Source organism: Aristolochia californica, unplaced genomic scaffold, assembly GCF_029961685.1.
Source record: "Aristolochia californica isolate CCGP_79_NKW_82.1479 unplaced genomic scaffold, dmAriCali1.0.hap1 SCAF_8, whole genome shotgun sequence".
Taxonomy (NCBI): domain Eukaryota; kingdom Viridiplantae; phylum Streptophyta; class Magnoliopsida; order Piperales; family Aristolochiaceae; genus Aristolochia; species Aristolochia californica.
Window position 1 is genome coordinate 11,205 of NW_027182279.1, and position 19,768 is coordinate 30,972.

Consider the following 19,768-nt stretch of genomic DNA (forward strand, 5'->3'; position numbering starts at 1 on the left):
ATTGTATATTCTTGTTTTGTTGGATATAATCAACCAGATAAATTGCTTAATGTAGTCACAGTAAGTGAATGGATTTATCACTCTTTGTGTGGGTTGGAATTTAAGTCTATGTGTGTTGGAATTTGAATTTCTGTAAAGACGGTTGTCGATGCGTTTTTTGTTTTCTTTTGATTAATCTTGAGTGGTTCTTTTTATTCATGTTCGAGTCCAACACTATGTTTTTATGGTTGCAGATTTATTTCACTTCACACATCATTCGAGTTTAATCATCAATACGTCAATGACTTTTTTTTTCATGTTACATGTTGTTTTCCTCTATTACTATAATGAATGTTCAATGTTCTTTGTTGTCCACATAAAATAGTTATATTATTGGATCCAGTTGATTATAGACGTACTCCTCTTGGTTTCATTTGTGTGGGAACATTTCATATCTGATAAGAAAATTTGTAGCATTATTAATTGCATTTGTAGATATAATAATTTATGTCTCTACTGGATTTTGTTTAGCCATTATTTCTATGAACAAGCCCTACTTCTAGTAAAAACCATTTGACTTCTCAATGCTTGGTGGTGAAACTCTTTTTCATGTTTAACATTTTTTTCTTATTGTAGTAGATAAGAGAACTTGCACAGTCCCATTAGAAATGTCCTCATTTTAGGTGTTCCAAAACATTCCTAATATGCCTCTCAATAAAATCCATAGTTGTTATTGTTCACAATTGCTTGTGGTTAGTTTCACAAAGAATCTTAAACAATCACATTACTCATATGCATTTTAGGACCATGGCCCTCTACTCTTGGCTTCCGAGGTTACTAAGTAATTTCCATTGTCCTTTATCCATGTTGCCGTTATGGACATTAATTTTGTTGGAATTTTCTCAATGTGCCATGAAGCACTAAAATATCTAAAGAAAGGAGCCCAAGGAAGAGAGGATTCATCTTCAAGGGGATTTACTTTGAACATCAGTGCAACTTTATTTTATACAACATACTGCACATCCATGTATCGGCTATTAAGGTTTGTCATGAACCACATTCCACTTAACAATAGTTTAGCTTCCCCTGACTTCAGATAGTTTTACTATGCACCTATTCCTCCTAACAGGCAATTGTGGATAATATTACAAGGAAATTGGTTTTGGAGTGGGGGACAGACTATGATATCTAAGTAAAATGGGATAGCACCAGGACCCATTGGAGACACTACAAGGATGAGAAAACTTGCACCTCATGAACTGGTGAGCTTAGCCATGGAATCCATGCCCTAGTACAAACTTGGGGAGAAATGGGATATTGCAATGGCTGCTATATACCTGGCTTCTGATTCAGGTTTGTGATTATTCACTATTATAGGGATTTTTTAATATACTCTGCATACAAATTTAGCGGATGGAACCCCCACCGGTGATTTGACAGAAGGTTCATTTATGTTTTTGCTTTCCTACTTATATCATTTTGAATCTTATTCTCCAATTTTCTGTCCTCCACTCATAAATATGTGAATGGAACAACTTTGGTTGTTGATGGAGGACTATGACTCAGCCCACCGCGCATTATTTCAAGAGAAGTTGTAATATGTCTCTCTAGGGTTGTTGAGAGGAAATCTAGAGTTGCACAAGTTGGAGTTATGAAGAGTAAACTATAACATGATAACTATTTATAATTGCTTAGAAATAAATTACAACCTTGTAATGGTTTCCATTCAACAAAATTCAAGAAGCTCGATTTCATTTGGACAGCAATAACCAGATTTTCATTCTCCTGCAAACTCCGTTCTTTAAAGCTTTTATTTTTCCTTACTCTGTGAAAATTTGGTCGATTTGGAAATTTGGTCATTTTATTGAGAAGAGTTTGTGGCCTAACGGTATGGCTCCATGCATTCAAATCCTAGAGGAGTCATATTACTCTTACTATGTGCTAAACTCTTTCAATTTTTTTAGCAACCTATATGGTGATATTGGTTTGAGTTTTCAACTGTAGTTTTTTTTTTATATATTATTATTTGTATTTCTATTGTTAGAGTTTAGGGTAACTAACATTTACAAAAACACTAAAAACATTGTCTTTGCTTGTGTTTTTCTACCAATCATGCATTGATACTTTGATGTGTTTGGGTTGAGAAAATCTCTTTAATTGGTGCTTTTCATTTGTTTCAACTGGTGGTTGGGTAAAAAAGTTATAATGGTTCATTTTGTTAGGTGGGATCTGAGTGTATCGTTAAGATACACCGGGTTGTGTGTCACTCATATTTACTGAACCCTATTTAGTTTCACTCAGCATAGATATTATTGATGATGTGCCTTATTTGTATTTGTTTGAAAAACTGGATTCCTGTCATGATTAAGAAAAACAATAAGAAGTGTTCATATATTTTTTATAGTTTATTTATGTCTAGTCAGACTTTTTTCTTGACTTTTCCATCTTAATCTCAGGTTTGCCAAAAGGTTGGGGCCTACGAATACCATGGTCTTCTTTTCTATGGTGGATTGTTGGATGGATTGTGGTTGGTGGCCAAGCATTGCTGCAAGATGCTCCTCGTCTGTATTTGGTAAAGGATCCTCTTTTTTTTCATTCTAGATGATTGCAAAAGATTTTTTGTGCTAGAAAAAAAGTTGAATCATGAGGAGAGATAGTTTAGTCAAATGACGCCCTACAGACTGCAGGGCCAACTGTTACCGTAGTTCTCCTTTCATATTTATTATATAAATTAAAAAATAATTCAAGTAACTTTGACTTATTCAACTTTTTTCGTTGAGGTTTTAAGATCTATCTTTGGAGCTACTTATATGAACAGCAAAAAAAAATGTTTCGTAATCTACTTCAATTTCGTGGTAATATGATATCAAGAGTCCCATGGTGAACTCAGTTTCTTAAATCAAGTATTCCTCGTAATTTGATGCAACAAGGAATTAAAATGACTATAATATTCCCGTTATTCTATTCAACACTAGAGTTAGAGCATTGTTGAAAGGGGTTTGGTTAATCAATGGGCTTCCCTTTTTCCTGTTTTTGCAACAGCAGGGAGGGATAGAGAGAGCTAATGCCCACCCTCAAAAGTTGCAAAGCACTTTTGCCCTTTTTTCTTCTGTTTTGCAACATGTAGTCGTTGTACTTAACAATGAAAAAAACGGTGATCCCTACCTCACCAAGAAAAAGGGGCCCGCTACTTTTTTACTTTTTTCCTTTTTAAACTTTTTCGTACCTATGTGTATTACATTTATAATTTAGCCACATTTGAAAATATGACATTGTTCCAGTTATATTTGAATATATAATATTTTCTAATTAATTTGCAAATACAACTTTTTTAGTTATCTTGTTCTGAATACAGTAATTTGGTTATTGTATTTCCAGTTATGATTATTTTCAAAAATGAGAAAGGGGATCCTATAAAATCAACATAGCCGTAACCAAATTTAAGACATCTTTTATAAATAAGTAAAAACAAGAGTGACCCTTCTCCCCAGTATCCCATTTTTCCAACCAAACTGAAGAGGGGTTGATCCCATCACAGGTAAAGAGGGGCTTACGGTTTGCACTTAATCCAACTTCCTTTCCCTTTAACAAATCTCTTATGGTATCATATTATAGTTTGCTTCTAGCTTGGCAGTCTTCCTTTATTCAGTTGCACATTTTAACACATTCAACCTTTTGATTGCACGCCTCTAAGTATCAATATCAAATATTAAAGAAAGCTAATTTAGCTTATTGACACACCAGTTAAACAATGTAAAGGAGCATAAAGAGTGGACAGTGCGCTGTCAAAAGGCTTAAGAAAGGCTCCCAGTGCGTTGTCTCTGTTTGCAAGGAGGTGTTACAGAACAGGGCTATTGCCTTTAAACAACTCAGTGGTTAAACTAGTTTCTGGATTTATTTTTTCGCTATATATCCTACAATTTTGTAAACCAAAAAACTGCCAATGTAGTTTTTTCCAATATAAAAAATTAAACGCACATATACACTCACTTGTAAGTGGGTCTCCCAAAAAAAGATTTTGCCCACGCATTACGTAGCTTCATCACCCAAAAAACCCGCAGGATCGTTATCAGAAATAGAGAATGTCAATTAATCTTAGTTCTAAATAAAATTTAACACACGAATCATAACCATAGCTGCTCTTTTGCAACAACTAATATTTTATTTAGACAACGGTACGGCAGGTGTATCCAACTGAACTTTTAGGCAATAAAATAAGCAACAATGGAATTTGATGGTTCAACAGTCGCTTGTTAGAGCATGGAAAGATGATCTGTTAGACTTGAACACAGTCACGAAAGGATTCCTGGCTCCTCCTCAGTGTCTACATACACGTTTGCTGACCTCACCACTAATTTTTCACTATCAGGCTCCAGATAAAATTCATGTCTGTCAGTAAATGGGAGAAGCAAACAGAGCCCAGGAGCATATATAAACCGTCCGCACAATAGAAAGGAGGAAAAAAGGAATAGAATTTGATATTGCACTGCACTTTGTAACTTCAAGAAAAGCAAATCAGGGTATCAGATTTCAAACCGTTCATTTGAAAGAGAGATAGGCAGCGCCAAAATGATGTATCTTCTGAGCAATTATGGTACGCATATACAGATCTGTAACTATAGTCCTCACATCACTTCTTGAAGAGCCAAATTCAGCTCCTGGGCAAACTTTGCAACCAAGCCTCCTTTCCTGAACAGAAAAAGAAAAGAATTCAGAAACGTTAAATTTCAGAATAAAAATTTAATATTCAAAATTAAGACTCTTCTCCTCTCCTCCTTTTATTATGCCAAGAAAAAAAAGAAAAAAGCCCAACCTGGTGAGAGAAGGCAGGTTATGCTTGACCTTCTCAAGCTCAATAAAGCATAGATTGCAACGTTCCAGTCTGAAAAGAGGAATTGTGAGAAGTACAAAGCAGTTCTATAGAAGCCAAAATTTCATTGAACTCATTTACTAAAACTAGGTAGGATGGTGAATCTAAGAAATAGAGACAAGGAAATTCTACAACTATGGTCCTAATTGCAGGACCTTCAATTGTCAGAAAGGGACATCACATGTTATTTACATTATGTCACTAAATTGTGTCCTAATTGCAGGACCTTCAATTGTCAGAAAGGGACATCACATGTTATTTACATTATGTCACTAAATTGTGCCCCACCAAGTGACAGGGAATATGTACATAGATGACCTACTCAAACAAAATTAAAGAGAACAGCTACATATAACTTATTGCTAGGATACAAATAAAGTCAATCTTCCAGAAGAAAAGGTGATACGCACCTCTGTTCTGCCTGAAGATCAATGCCAACAGGCAATGAGGCTGATAATGTCGACCTGATCACAGGCCCAAAGATTCTCACCAACTTCAGAAGCATCTCTAAGGAGATACCAGTATGCCTGACATTAGACAATAGAGAGCAGCATTTTAACATCACCAAGGTTTTGAGTTAAAAATAAATAACCCATTAATTAATTAAACTAAATGATCCCAAAATTCTTAGAGATTTGTTTGACAGTAGAAAGCACGTCGATGGTGCATTATGAGCTAATGTTGCATTTGGAAAATAACCTTTCAGGAAATGTAACTGACTTTGAATAACAAAAGAATATACTCATATTACAGTACCCGATGAAAGGATTTTCAAAGTGAATGACTTTAGAATTGTTAAAGTTGGGTTGAGGTCCACGAAATGACCTGCCAAAGTAATGAGGCGTTTTCCCAACTCATGACTACAAGATTTTTATCAATGCTAAACTCATGGTGGTCCATTTGATTACCAGCTAAATGTGTTTCACAAATTGTAGTCACAATAGAATAGCAACTGATGAAAATTTAGAATAAAAAATTATTAATCAATTTCCTTTGCTACAATATATGCAACATAAGATGATGAATAAAAAGAAAGTTGATTTATTCCTAGAGCTAATCTAGCCTCTAATATATTTCAACAATAACTTAAAAACTCTAAAAAAGCCATATTGTGGAATAAATTTCCAAAAAAAAAAGGACAAATAAATACCCTATTAACTGAGTTCAAATACTTCACTTAATAGAAGCACAGAAAGGCCATAAGTCTTCTATGTGCTTATTGCGCCAGTGTGAGGTCAATTGCATGAAATTTCCATAAAGTCCTCCAAGAAAATCAAAGAAAATTGGATACTTCCACTACTTGATGTTCACCTGTCCGTGTTACTCTTAAGAAGGCTTGTGAGAAGTGGTAAAAGACAACTAAATGTGTCCAGAGTAACAGCATCACTTTTCTCCATCCAAATACTAGTTACATCAGCAAGGACCTGCACATTATCACAAGAATCCTTAATTCCAAAAAGATAATTATTGAAGCAACAAGAACCTCAATGTAGCTGACCACTTTCAAAATATATCAAATAAAGTCATGAAATTTAATAACTAATAAATGTTCTAATAGCAAAATTATTTTGTTAGTGACTGTCAAGCATGATAAATCTTAGGGACTCATATCTTTTTTTGAAAAGTTGATGATTTTATTACAAACAAAAGAGAAACAGAAAATACATTAAGAGAGACCTCACCTTACAACAAGAGATTACAGAGAGGTTCCAAGTTTAGCACAAGAGTAAGCAACAAAATTTGCTGATCAGGGAATATGAGACCAAGTACATGAAATAGAAGAAGCAAGTTCCAAAATATCCAGAAAAAAATTCCAATGATGCCATGAGGGGCTTCAGGGAGAAGCGCACCAGCCAATCACTACTTTGGAGTCTCCCTCAATGATGAGGGGGCCGCTAAACCGGTCACAAAAATGAGAAGGCAATGTAGAAGGGCAGAAAGCTCGCCAGTAGTAGAATCAGCAACACCTAGAGGACCAGAATATGAAATAATAGGGTGCTATCTGCATCATCGAACACACCACCAAAACCTGCAACTCCCGGTTTGCCAATAGCACTCCCATTAAAGTTCAGTTTAAGAGATCCATGAAGTGGAGATCCATGCAGTGGAGGTTGCCAACACGCAAACCGGGGGAGGCAAGGTCGAAGTGGACATTTGGGCAGCCACACAGCAGTTGGTGTGGAGAGGGACATTCTTCAGGCAATTAAACTCCTTCTTGGTGTGAAGCCATACAAGTATGAGGCCAGTAGTGTAGCAAATAACTTCGTCAACAATGTTGTACTGGCCATTGAATCTTCAATTATTTCTTTCCCTCCAAAGATACCAGGGGATGTGGGCAATATAAGCAGAGAGAAGAAGCTTACCCAATTTGGGGATGCTGACCCCAAAAGGGAAAAGACTCATCGCACTAAGGTCTCGGGAGAAACAAAAATGAATACCCAATCTGCTAAGAAGAGAAGCTCAGATCTGCCAAGCAAATGAGCAGTGAAGGAGAAGGTGACTCACAGTTTCCTCTTCTGAGTCGCGAAAGGGACAAAGAGGGCAAGGGGAGGAATTGCCATGTCTTCGGAGATTGTCAACGGTAAGGATCTTGTTCAGACATGCACTCCAAAGGAAGAATTTTACTTCGTAGGGGCCATTGAAACTCTAAGCAACAAGAACCGTGTAATCATCAGAAGACCGAACCCGGCCCTTAAGATGCCTATAGGCCGAAGCAATAGAAAAGCAGCCACTATCATCAGGTAGCCAAATTATCTTGTCATTCACGTGGTCCTGTATCTTAATAGAATTTAGGTCATCAACCAGATTGCAAACAATGAAGGCTTCCTCATCAATAAGCCCTCTCCTCAAATGGAGGTTTCAAGATCCATTCCTCCATGCTTTGGCCACAATCAAATCTCAGCGAATCGTGAGCTGCATAAGGGCTTGGAAAGAATTGAGGGGGCCTTCCCTATTCCACCAATATGTCCAAAAATTCAGGTTGGAACCATCACCCACAAAAAAAACAGGTAGCAGAGTACAAGACCGGAAAAGGCGGAACATAGATCTTCAAATAAGTGATAGATGGTGACGTCTGCCCTCGGTAATCCATCTCGCCCCAGTTTTCCGAAGTTTGGCAATCATGTAGGCTTCCATATGGTCTTGGAAGTCACTTAAGCAAAAGAGTATGCCCCATCTCTTTGGTGTGCCTGATTCCTAGACCCCCAAGGTGCTTAGGCATACAAACATTGTTCCGACTCGCCAAATGATACTTAAAGTCACTGCTAGCACCCCTCCATAAGAAGCATCGCTTGATCAGGTCAATTCGGCAACTAATGGAGGCGGGGCAAGGCAAGAAGAAGAGGAAATAGTTTAGGATCCCGACGATGCAAGAGTTGAAAAGCATAAGTCTTCCCACCTTTGAAAGTAGTTTGCCCTTCCAGGTTGAGAGGTGCCACTCAAGCCGCTCAATAATGGGGGCCCAAAGGCCCATCCTTGGCCTACTCTCCGTCAGAGGGAGCCAGAGGTAAGTAGAGGGAAGGGTCATGACGGTGCACCTAAGAGTATCAGTCTTGCTTTGAACCAGATCCGGATTCACGTGCAGTCCCAAAAAAGCGGTTTTTCTCCAGTTGATCTTTTGTCCCGAGGTGAGTTGAAAGACTCCAAGGAGAGTCTTAAGCCTATGGCCTAGTCAAAGGTGCCAACACAAAAGCAAATAGTGTCATCAATAAATTGCAACAAGGGAATGTCAAGCGGTTCCTGGTTGGCAACCGCACTAGGCCATCCCAATCTTCTGGCTGAATAGATCATGGAAGATAAGTATTCAACGACGAGATTGAATAGGAGGGGGAAAGGGGGTCACCTTGCTTAATGCCTCTGGAACCCTTGAAGTATCCACAAACTGTGTCATTGAGTTGGAGGGAGCACGTAGCTGAGGAGATGCAATTATGGATCCAAAATCACCATCATTAACCAAAACCCATACGCTCCATGATATCATCAAGAAGAGACCAATTAACCCGATCAAAAGCTTTCTTAAGGTCAAGCTTGAGGACAAACCGAGGAAGACCAGATTTCATGAGATGATTGAGAATTTCATGAGTGGCCATGGCTGAGTCAAGGATATCTCTTCCACGAACAAAGGCACTTTGCCCAGGTGAGTGACCATAGGGAGGATTGTCTTGAGCCTATGGGCAATGAGACGGGCGATAATTTTGTAAGAGCTTGACAAAAGGCTGAGGATGCACTACTTCAAGACAACGAAGTTCCCCCGTTTTGTGCTTAAGCTGGACTTTGAAAAGGCTTTCAATAGGGTCAACTGGAGGCTTCTTGATAGTCTCCTCAACAAAATGGGTTTTGGCCAAAAATAGTGCTTTTGGATCAACAATTGCATATCCTCCGCCTCATATTCCCATCTCATCAACGGTATTGAATGTGGTCTCTTCGAGGGGTCCCGTGGCATTCGGCAAGGCGACGCCCTATCTCCGCTGCTATTCAATGTCATTGTTGAGTACCTCTCTTCTTTGGTTTACTAGACCAAAGACAAGGGATGGTTGCTGACAACTGCTGATCATGTTGATTTTGATGTCCCAATTCTTCAGTTTGTGGATGACCCAGTTTGTTTTGGTGTGGGTACTATAGACCAGGTCAGAAAACTCCGGGCCCTTCTCGGATTATTTGAGATCTCGTCTGGGCAATTGATTAACTGGCAGAAAACTACCCTCTTCGGATATCACATTGACTCAGAGACATAGATGCTTATGGCTGATTTTCTGGGATGTTCTTTGGGTACCACTCCATCAACTTACCTCGACCTCCCTCTCTTTGACAGGAGACCAAGTGTTAATCTCTAGTCTCCTTTGATTGAGAAGTTTGATCATCGACTGGCTACATGGCGTGGCAAGCTCCTCTCCACTGCGGGCAAACTCACTATTCTGAAATCTTGTCTTGCTGACCTCCCGAACTACTATCTCTCCTTTATCTGATGCTCTGCCTTCGTCTGCAAAAGAAATGATACCATAAGAAAATATTTCCTTTGGCGAGGATCTGAGGACTCCTATCAATATCACCTTGTCAATTGGAAGGATGTTTGCCTCCTCCATTTGTTGGGTGGACTTGGTGTCCGCCCCACAAAAGAAATGAATCAAGCTTCACTCCTCAAGTAGGTATGGAACTTCAATGCCCAATGTGATTGTTGTTGGAAACCTAGGGTGGTCTTTAAGCTGCAATGTCCTAGTCTTTGATGGACTTAAGGGAGGAGACATCGACGCCTATCCCTCATATGGAAAACCATCTTACCGCTGCTTTCGCTATTCAAAAGTGCCACATCTTTCTTTGCTGGTAATGGTCAAAGATTCCTCTTCTGGCAAGATGCTTGGTGTGGTAACCATCCCCCATTCGCTCTCTTTTTGTCATATCTTTGCGGCAAGATGTCCTTATTGTGGGTGTATGGCGCAACCATTCCTGGGATTTCAACATAAATGATCTTTGTGATCTCCTATCCACTCTTACGCCTACGGTGATCCGAGGCCACATCCCAAACAGGATGATCAGGAAACCAAGCAAGAATGACCTCTTCTCAGTGGCCTCTGCGTACAAGCATATCAAAGGTGGGGCGGCTAGTCCCTCCGAGCATGATGTCGTAGCTGCTTTCTGCCCCAAACAAAATTAAGTTCTTCATATGGACAGCCATCAGAGAGAAGATAGTTACAGCCGATAACCTTCACAAGCGTGGCTTCTCAAGTGCCAATACTGTCTGTCCCCCTCTACAACACCTACAATGAATTGGTCCAGCATGTCCTTCTTCACTGCAACTATTCTTGGAGAGTGTAGATGGCCATTTTTCATAAACTTGACCTCCAACTCGGCCTTCCCCAAGATTCAATTGGAACCATTTGTATGGTTATGAGCACCCCTCTCCCCAAGCTTGGCAAAATCCTCTTATCTGCCTGTCTTGCTCATGTTCCCTGGTGCATTTGGCTGGAACGGAACAACAAGTGATTCAATCATAAGTTCAGCAGCATCGACAACATTATTGACTCAGTCGTGGGCCTTGTATCCAGTTGGCTTCACTCTTGCCATGAGTTCTCTGCGTTCAACGGGATGCCACTTCGAATTAATTGGCATATCTTTGCGCACATGTCTAGTCCGTCCAAGCCTCCCGCTATGGTTGAATGATACCCTCCTCCCTTTGGCAGCATTAAGCTGAACTTTGACAGTAATGCCTCAGGCTGCCCAGGACTTGGTGGCTTTGGAAGCATCGTTCGAAACTCCTTGGGTGAAGTGCTTATGTCTTATGCGGGACCTTTAGGATTCTTTGACTCCACCACTGCCCTCATGCATGGCCTGAATGCCTTCAAGGATCAGTTCTCTAGACACCTCCTCATTGAAGGTAACTCCAGTGTTGTTATTGGTTGGGGTTTGGGTTCGGCTCCCCCTCCCCTCTGCTTCACATGCCTATTTTTGCATTCCATTTCCAACATTTTATCTATTATCTCTTGCTTTTTGTACCATGTAAACAGATCGACAAGCTCTTTTGCCAATAAACTAGCTAAAGCTGGGACCTTCCTCCATTCCCTCACTGTATGGGATGGTCCCCCCCACCTTGATGTAATTGTTTCTTTCTTATAAAAGTCACAATACCATTTCAAAAAAAAAAAGGTCTCTCTTGGGCTCCTCTAACTATTCAAATGTTCCATGAGATGAATATCGTTACGAAGTTTTTCCTTTTGCCTTTGTGTTTGAAGTTCCCTTCGATGTAATTTTGTCTTGTTAATATAATTCTCAACACCATTTAAAAAAAAAAAAGTTCCGACATTTTCCTTTTGCCACTCTAGAAACCAGGTGTTGTGGTTAGGGGTGGCATCTGTTAGAGTTTGGCTTTTCGCTCCCTAACAGGTCGGCCTTTCCGGGAGTATTGGCTAAACTCTTGACATGGTATCAAAGCCGTCCCGCGTTCAAATCCTGGAGTATAGCGGTCACGAACACGGGTGCGGGGGAACGGTGGGTGTTAGAGTTTGACTTTCCGCTCCGTAACAGGTCGGCCTTTTCGAGAGTGTTGGCTAAACTCTTGACAGCATCGTACCGAGCTGGTTCGCGAGTGGCTCGAGCTTGGCTCGGTTCCGGCTCGGTTCGATTTGATATACCTGGATCTCGAACCGAGTTCAAGATCCGGGATAGGCTCGTTTAAATTAACGAGCCGAGCTCGACCAAACCAAGGTTTGGTTCGAAGCTCGCAAGCCGACTCGTTAAGTTATCGAGCGGCCCGGGATTCGTGGGAGTTAGGACTCAAGAGAAGAGTGCCGCGAGAGCAAGGTTTCATCCTCTTCCATTCTGACTGGCACTAGCAGCACGATTTTCTCGCAGGAATTGGGGATTAGAGATCAGAAACGCTGTTCGTCAGGTTGCGATTCATCGGAAATGGGGGATTTTGGTCTTCATATCCCTCATTCTCCCTCTCCCTCTTCGATTCCTCACTCTCTGTCTCAGTCATCTTCAATTTCTTCGTCTGCGATTTCTTCATTTCTTATATTCTTCCTCTTCGATTTCTTCATCCGAAGTTCTTTCTCGTCGACGAAAGTGATGGTCCGACAGGAAGAGGTAAGATGTTTTATCTTAATCTTCTGTTTTTTTTCGTCTCCGACCTAACCCTTGATTTTTTTTTTCATTTTTATCTTCTGTATTCTGTTATTTATCTTCGATTAAGTGTTTTGTATTAATATTTTAACTCACCAGCTCTCTCTCGCTCCTTAGATTCGGCACTGTGCGTGTTTCATTCGACCTTTTTCCCAAAAAATTAAAAGGCTCGAAGAGCTCTTTCTCGAATCGTATTCTTTAAAGCTAGAATCCATCAAGACTTCGGTAAGAAACTCTCCCTTTTGTCCGAATTTTTTTATTATTTCTATACTTTGAACTCTACGTTCTCTGAAATTTTCTAAAGTTAGTATCAAACCCATGATCTTGCTAGTTTCTACATTAACCCCTTGAAATCCTATTACTCTTTCTGAGAAGAGAAGACTAAGAGAAAAAGTGAGATTGAGAAGAAAGAAGAGGGAAAGGAGAAGTGTGTGCGTGTGAAAGAGAGAGAAAAAGATAGAGACAGAGACAGACAGAGAGAGATTAGAAAGGTGGATCGAGCATAATGAGATCTCTTTCCGTAATTTACTATTAAAAGGTAGTAACTACAATGAACTAAAATACCCCAAACTTACTCACTTTAAAAACAGTCATTGAAAAATAAATCATCCAGAAATAACAGAATAATGACTACCTGATATGATTTTTTTTAGAGATTTAAGAATTTTAAAGGTCAGGGGTATTTAGGTAATTTTATTTTAGGATATTGTGTTCTGAAGTTATAGTTAATGTAGAAACCTCCCTAAGGAGGTACATACAAGTTCCTACTTCAGCAATTTTGATAATCTTGCTTTGTCTTTTCCTGTCAATGTCATTAAAGTGTTCCCCCTAGAATTGTTAATCTTCGTAGGCATTGTTCTCCTTATTGCTGATAAGTATCTTAAATTATGTGTAGGATCTTTGTTGTTTGGATTGCTTTCTTTTCTTTATGTTTTTAATTTGTAATTTTGTTTGTTTGTAGAAGTAAGAATGTCAACACCTCCTCCTCAATTGACATCAATAATTAACACTAATTCTAGTGTGGCCATAGATAGTGACTCAACTCCACCAGAGTCACTGCCCTCTAGAACTATTAATGTAATAGAAGTGGGCCCAGATGAAAGTACCCTAAATGAGGATGAAGGTGACTCTACCCATACTTCAAAAAGACAAAAAAGGTCTCATGTGTGATTGGAATTCAAAGAAGTCTCACTTAATAGTATAAAAAAGGCTGAATGTGTTCATTGTAAAATCAATTTGAGTGTTATTTGTAGTGGAGTGACCACACATATGAGTCGACATTTGAAACAGTGTCCTAGTAGAAAAGTGGCAATGAGAAAAACCATAAACTTTCAACCAGTAGGAGTGGGATCTAATGTTGATCAGAGTTTGGACTTCCTTTTATGGATTTTGGAGGCAAATATGATCAAGCTAAAATGTGAGTACTCATTGCTCATTGGATTCTTATGCATGAGCATCCATTCATGATAGTAGAAGAAGAGGGATTTAATTTTGTAATGAAGATGGCAAATGTGAATTATGAGAAAATATCCCGTAAGACCATTAAGGAGTGTATGGGAGGTGTATGAGGCAAAGAAAAAGAAATTGAAAATTTTATTAAAAGAGATTAACAAGATTAGTCTTACCACGGATCTTTGGAAGTCCCAAAATCAAAAGATTGAATACATGGTTATTACTGGGCATTTTATTGACAGTAATTGGAAGCTACAAAAACGAGTCTTGAGTTTTGTGCATATTCCTCCTCGTCGTGGCGTTGATATAGCAGATGCAAGTGTTTGAAAAATTGGGAAATCGAAAAATAAATTATTTAGTATCTCAGTTGATAATGCTGCATATAATGATGTTTGTATTAGAGTTTTGAAAGAAGATTTTTCAAGAAAAAAGAAATTGGTTTGTGGTGGGAAGTTATTTCATGTGCGTTGTTGTGCTCATATTCTGAACTTATTAGTCCCAGATGGTCTTGTTCAGATTAAGGATATCATTGAGAATGTGCGTGAAAGTGTCAAATTCACAAATCTGTCTGAGGCTAGACTTTTCACTTTTTCTAAAATTGTACAATAACTAGAACTAGGTGAAAATAGGTTGGTTATTGATTGTCTAACTCGTTGGAACTCCACTTATGACATGTTGTCTTCTGCATTAAAATTCAAAGATACATTCTCTAGATTTAAAGTTAGAGAACCAACTTATGATTGTTTGCCAAGTCTGAATAAATGGGAAAAGGTTGAAATGGTGTGTGAGATTCTAGAAGTTTTTAATGTAGTTACTAATATAATTTCTAGGAGTGACTACCCTACATCTAATTTGTACCTTAGTGAGGTATATAGGGTAAAAGAAGTTCTGAATTTTTATTCTACAAATGAAAATGTTTTCATTAGGACAATGGTCAGTAGAATGAAAGAAAAATTTGAGAAGTACTAGGGTGAATGCAATTTATTGATAGTCGTTGCTTCAGTTTTGGATCCAAGGGTCAAATTAAGGTTGATCGAAATGTGTTTTCCAGAGATATATTTCTGAGGAGGAAGCTACGATGAACATAAACTTAGTTCGACGCACCTTATATGAGATCTACGATGAATATGTATCTTTATATAATGAGGATATTAGAAATGAAGAGTTTGCTTCAAGTACTAGCTCTATGGGTGTTTTTACAAGTCGTAGGTCATATTCTTCATTAAGTTCAAGTTGGTCAAAGTTAATGAGCTATGTGAAACAAGTGGAAGTAGTTAATTCACATAGGTCAGAATTGGAAAATTATCTTGAAGGTGTATATATTTGTGAGGAAACTTCACAATATGATTTTGATGTTTTAGAATGGTGGAAAGTGAATCATATGAAATTTCGGGTATTATCTAATATGGCAGCAGACATCCTTATAATTCCCATATCCACAATAGCTTCAAAGTCTACCTTTAGTGTTGGTGGTAGAGTAATAGACTCCTATCATTCTTGCTTGGCACCAAATACAGTTCAAGCTTTGATTTGTGGCAGTGAATGGGTTCGGGTTCCTCACGGTGTCAAGAAAAATCAAAAGGTGAATTTCTTTGAATAATTATTTATAATGATATTTTTGAGTATATTTTTTAGTTTGATTTATTAAAATTTTGTTTTATGATTACAGCCTGAGAAGAAGATTGTAGAGATAACGATACCAGTTACATGATTTTTCATGTTTTTCTCATAATGGTAATTTTAATATTTTTAACTACATTAAGTAACTAGTTGTGGAAGAGTATTTTTTTATCTGACAATAATAAGTTTTATTTTTTGTTTTTGTCATAGGTGGAGATTTTGCTCATGCAGGACGTATATTATTTTCTAGCATGAAGAGAAACAACTATAGTTTATAAATTTATAGTGAATTTATAGTTTTTAGTTGGGTGATTGTAAATTGATATTGATATTTCATTTAATTTTGTTGTGTTTGATTATTGTATGGAGTTTATTCATAATATTATGCAGTGTATGGAGTGTTTAGACTATTTTATGGAGTGCATGGAGTGTATAGACAATTTTATGGAGTGTTTATGGAGTGTTTATGGAGTGTATAGACAATTTTATACAGGTATTATGTACATAAATTATGCCCAATTTTAAGTAGAGGTCATGCCCAATTTTATACAAGTATTATATACATAGGTTATGCCCAATTTTATGTAGAGGTCATGCCCAATTTTATGTAAAATGTATGCATAATTTTATTTACAATTTATTTGACATGTATTTTTTGAAAAGTTTTAAATGTATGTTAGAGCTCGAACTTGAGACATGTATTTTTTGAAAAGTTTTAAATGTATGTTGAAGCTCGAGCTCGGCTCGAACTCGGTTAAAATTATTGGGCTTGTGCTCGATAACAACTTTAAGCTCGAGGCTGGGCTCGGCTCGGCTCGGCTCAATGCCACCCCTAGTTGTGGTTACTGTGAGAGTGGGTTTGCCAGTAGATGCATGGGTCAAAAGGTTGGTAAAGGGGGGTCAAATGCTCGTAGTTTACTCTCATGCAATATTTTTAAGTGAGACAATAAAAAAAAGTTAGGGATCCGATTTTACGCCCTAATGTGAAAGCTGCTCTCTCTCAAGTTTATAATTTTACACAACATTTTTTTTTTGCTTTAATAAAGAAGAGGAAAAATGAATCAACGAAGAAAAGCCTTGAGATTGCACTTGTTTCGATTTCTCGGAACTTTGAGACCATGTAAAGATGAAATCAGTGAAAAGTTGTAAGGTGTGACAACCAGAGAGGGCAAAAGGAGGTCTTGTCCCTACAATTAATTTGACTAGATTGGAGCCAAATGCCTCCACATCTGGTTTAAGTACTGCTTACTGTTTTTTTTTTTTTAAAAAAAAATTGTGTAAATAGATTATAAAAGAGCAGAGTAAGTACAAACAAACCTAGGTCGGAGGGCCTTCCTCTACAACAAGGTGTTGGAGTGAAATGCCTGCTTTAGCCTAGGTGTCTGCCAAGTGATTGGCAGAATGAGGAATGTGCTTCCAATTACAATTCAAATGAGAAATTAAATTACATATTTCTGAGTGCATATTCCAGTGACGCCATGGGGGCTAGATGGATTTTGCACACCAATTGATGACCACCTTTAAGTCGCCTTCTATGCAGAGTGGACCTGAGAGTCGATTTGAGAAAGTTTTAATTCCGTTTAGGAGTCCCGAAAGTTCAGCTATTGTGGAATCTAAGTTTACAAGGGGGCCCACAAAAGAAAAGAGGACATCGCCGTTTGCATCGTGTATAACTCCTCCATAGCCTGCAGGACCAGGGTAGCCGAGAGGTCCAGACTGAATGGGAAAATTGGTATGATAGGAGAACGTGATTGGTTGTTTCTAGGGCAATTTTACAGAAAGGGCATAATGAGTCCTGGACTTGGGTACCCCGCCGGATTAAAGAATCAAAGGTGAGGATTTTATTTCTGCAGAAGGTCTAAATAAAAAATTTTGCACGAAGTGGGGCAAGGAGGTTCCAAGCTGAGGCTGCAGGGTGTTTTGAACGGGTTGTGGATGTGTTGCATAGGAATTTGTAAGCAAAGGTAGTGGAGAAAGACCCTTTTGAGCATGTGTCCAAATTAATGTATCATCTATGTTATTGGGCATCGTTGCGGGAAGGCTTGCAAGTAGATTGGAGGCATGTTTGCAAGGAATTCCTAACTACTATTTGTCTATATGCCAATGCCCAGCTTCAATCAGAAACAGAATTGAGCTCCAAAAGAGACGTTTCCTCTGGGGAGGGCCAAACGGTGAAAAAAAATATCATCTGGTTAAATGGGAGGAGGTATGCAAGCCAAAAGCGTTGGGTGGGTTGGGTATCAAAGATACCTCAACAACAAACTCTGCTCTCCTCCTTAAGTGGATTTGAAAATTTAATATGCATCCAGATTTGATTTGGAGAGCTTTTGTTGTAGATAAAGCAAATCTTCACTCTGGCTGGTTGATAGAGGGAGGGCGAATTTACTCTCTCTCACCTTCCTGGAAAAAAATAGCTTGGCTCCTCCCCAAATTCAAAATGGCTACAAAATGCTACATTGAAAATGTAAATACAACAAAATTCTGGAATGACTGGTGGGTTGGCCAATCCCCTCTCAAAAATAGCTTGCCAGAAATCTTTGGCCTCTCGGGTAACTCGGAGGTCTATATCTCTGACATCTGGTCCGAAAATGGGGACTGGAATCTCAATCTTAGAAGTCGTCTCTCTGATCCTGAAGCTCTCTTTGCATCCCAGCTCCTTCACAATCTTCCAACCAGACAGCCAAATATCTCCAATGACACTCTAAACTGGACTCCCTGCCCAAAGGGGTTTTTCTCCACATCTTCCGCCTGTATATACTTAAACAACCTCTCATCAGCCCACCCAAAACACCCTGTTGCCTGTGCTTGGGATCTGCTCACCCCTCCACGTGCTAAATTCTTCATTTGGTCTGCCTGCAGAAACAAAATCCTAACTTCTGATTCTTAAATACGTCGGGGCACCCCTGTCTTGGACCCTCTCTGCCCTTTCTTCAAAAAACGCTCCAGAAACAGCAACCCATATCCTTCTATCATGTCAGTTTGCCTACCTAGTCTGGACTTCGTTTCTAAACAAAATTGGACTACAATTTTGTACCTCTGGAAACATTGCTGACACTGTCCTCTCCCGCGTCAGCACAAAGCTCCCAAAGTTAGGTAAAATGATAATATCTTGTTGTATTGGACATATACTTTGGGCTCTCTGGAAAGAATGTCATAGGAGGAAATTCAAATTCAAAACTTGTCCTATTGAGGCTTTGACTGAGCAAATCTCTAGCCAAGTTTCTGTCTGGCTCCTAAATAGAAAAGAATTCAAAAACTTCAGTGATTCGAACTTCAAAGGAAACTGGCAGACTATCGCAGGGATGTCTCTGCCCTCTCGCCCCCCATCTATGGCTACATGGGCACACAAAACTCAATTTTGATGGAAGTGCTCTTGGTTGCCCCGGACCAGCTGGTTTCGGTGGTGTTATCCACAATGGCGACTTCCTCTTCTCATATGCAGGCCCCCTCGGCAACTCAGAATCTACCACTGCAGAATTCTCTGGTCTTTTGCACGGGCTCAAAATATTCTCTAGCCACCTCTCTGGCCCCCTTTCTATTGAAGGCGATTCAAAAGTGGTCATCAATTGGTGTGCTAACCATGGCCAACCCCTGTGGTATCATTGGGATATGTTCAATGAAATTTGTAATTTATTATCTCCGTTAAACTGTAAATGGAACCACATTCCGCGCTCTACTAATCACCTGGCAGACTCCCAGGCTAAGGCAGGTATTTCTCTCCAACACTTTGTTGTGGAATCAGGCCCCCAAAGCTAGGTTTGTAATTTCCTCCCTCTTTTTATCAACATACGAACTTTCATCAAAAAAGATTGGAGGCCAGAATGGTTTCAGGATCAGAAAGATGTCTTCTGAGATTTAAATTCAGTCCCCACTGTCTGACCATATGTCAGAGATGAAGCCATCAGAATTACCTGAAAGGCTAGAGATTGATTCAAGGCTAATTTTGAGGCAGGATTGGCCAGTCTACCAATAATTCCAAAATTTTGTTGAGGTACCGTTTCCGACATAACACTTTACTGCATTCTTGAAATCTGGAAGAAGTCAGACGATTTTTTTCCAAGCAAGGGAGAGAGAAAAGAACCATCCCCCCTCTGTCAACTAGCCTGAATGTTTGTTAGCTTTTGCCACTACTAGAGCTCTCCAAATTAAGGCAGGGTAGAGGTTGAATTTCCAGATCCATTTAAGGAAAAGAGCAGAATTTGTAGTGGTAGTATCCTGAATACCCAAACCTCC

General features: G+C 39.0%; 1 protein-coding gene and 1 pseudogene across 6 annotated transcripts in view; one reads left to right on the forward strand and one right to left on the reverse strand.

Annotated features, from left to right (window-relative positions):
- The first annotated feature begins 857 nt into the window (after positions 1 to 857).
- Positions 858 to 1,648, forward strand: LOC137939573 (peroxisomal 2,4-dienoyl-CoA reductase [(3E)-enoyl-CoA-producing]-like; annotated as a pseudogene).
- Positions 1,649 to 3,925: 2,277 nt separating this feature from the next.
- LOC137938177 (katanin p80 WD40 repeat-containing subunit B1 homolog KTN80.4-like) overlaps positions 3,926 to 19,768 on the reverse strand; it is a 61,089-nt gene continuing 45,246 nt past the window's right edge. For 5 of the 6 annotated variants that reach the window (XM_068783162.1, XM_068783164.1, XM_068783166.1 and 2 more), the window contains exons 16-19: positions 6,161 to 6,273; positions 5,260 to 5,376; positions 4,793 to 4,861; positions 3,926 to 4,668 (exon numbers count right to left, since the gene is read on the reverse strand). In XM_068783162.1, the coding sequence (XP_068639263.1) occupies positions 4,605 to 4,668; positions 4,793 to 4,861; positions 5,260 to 5,376; positions 6,161 to 6,273 (363 nt within the window). In that variant the 3' untranslated portion in view covers positions 3,926 to 4,604. The remainder of the gene's footprint in view (positions 4,669 to 4,792; positions 4,862 to 5,259; positions 5,377 to 6,160; positions 6,274 to 19,768) is intronic. The other variant, XR_011109871.1, reaches the window with a different exon arrangement.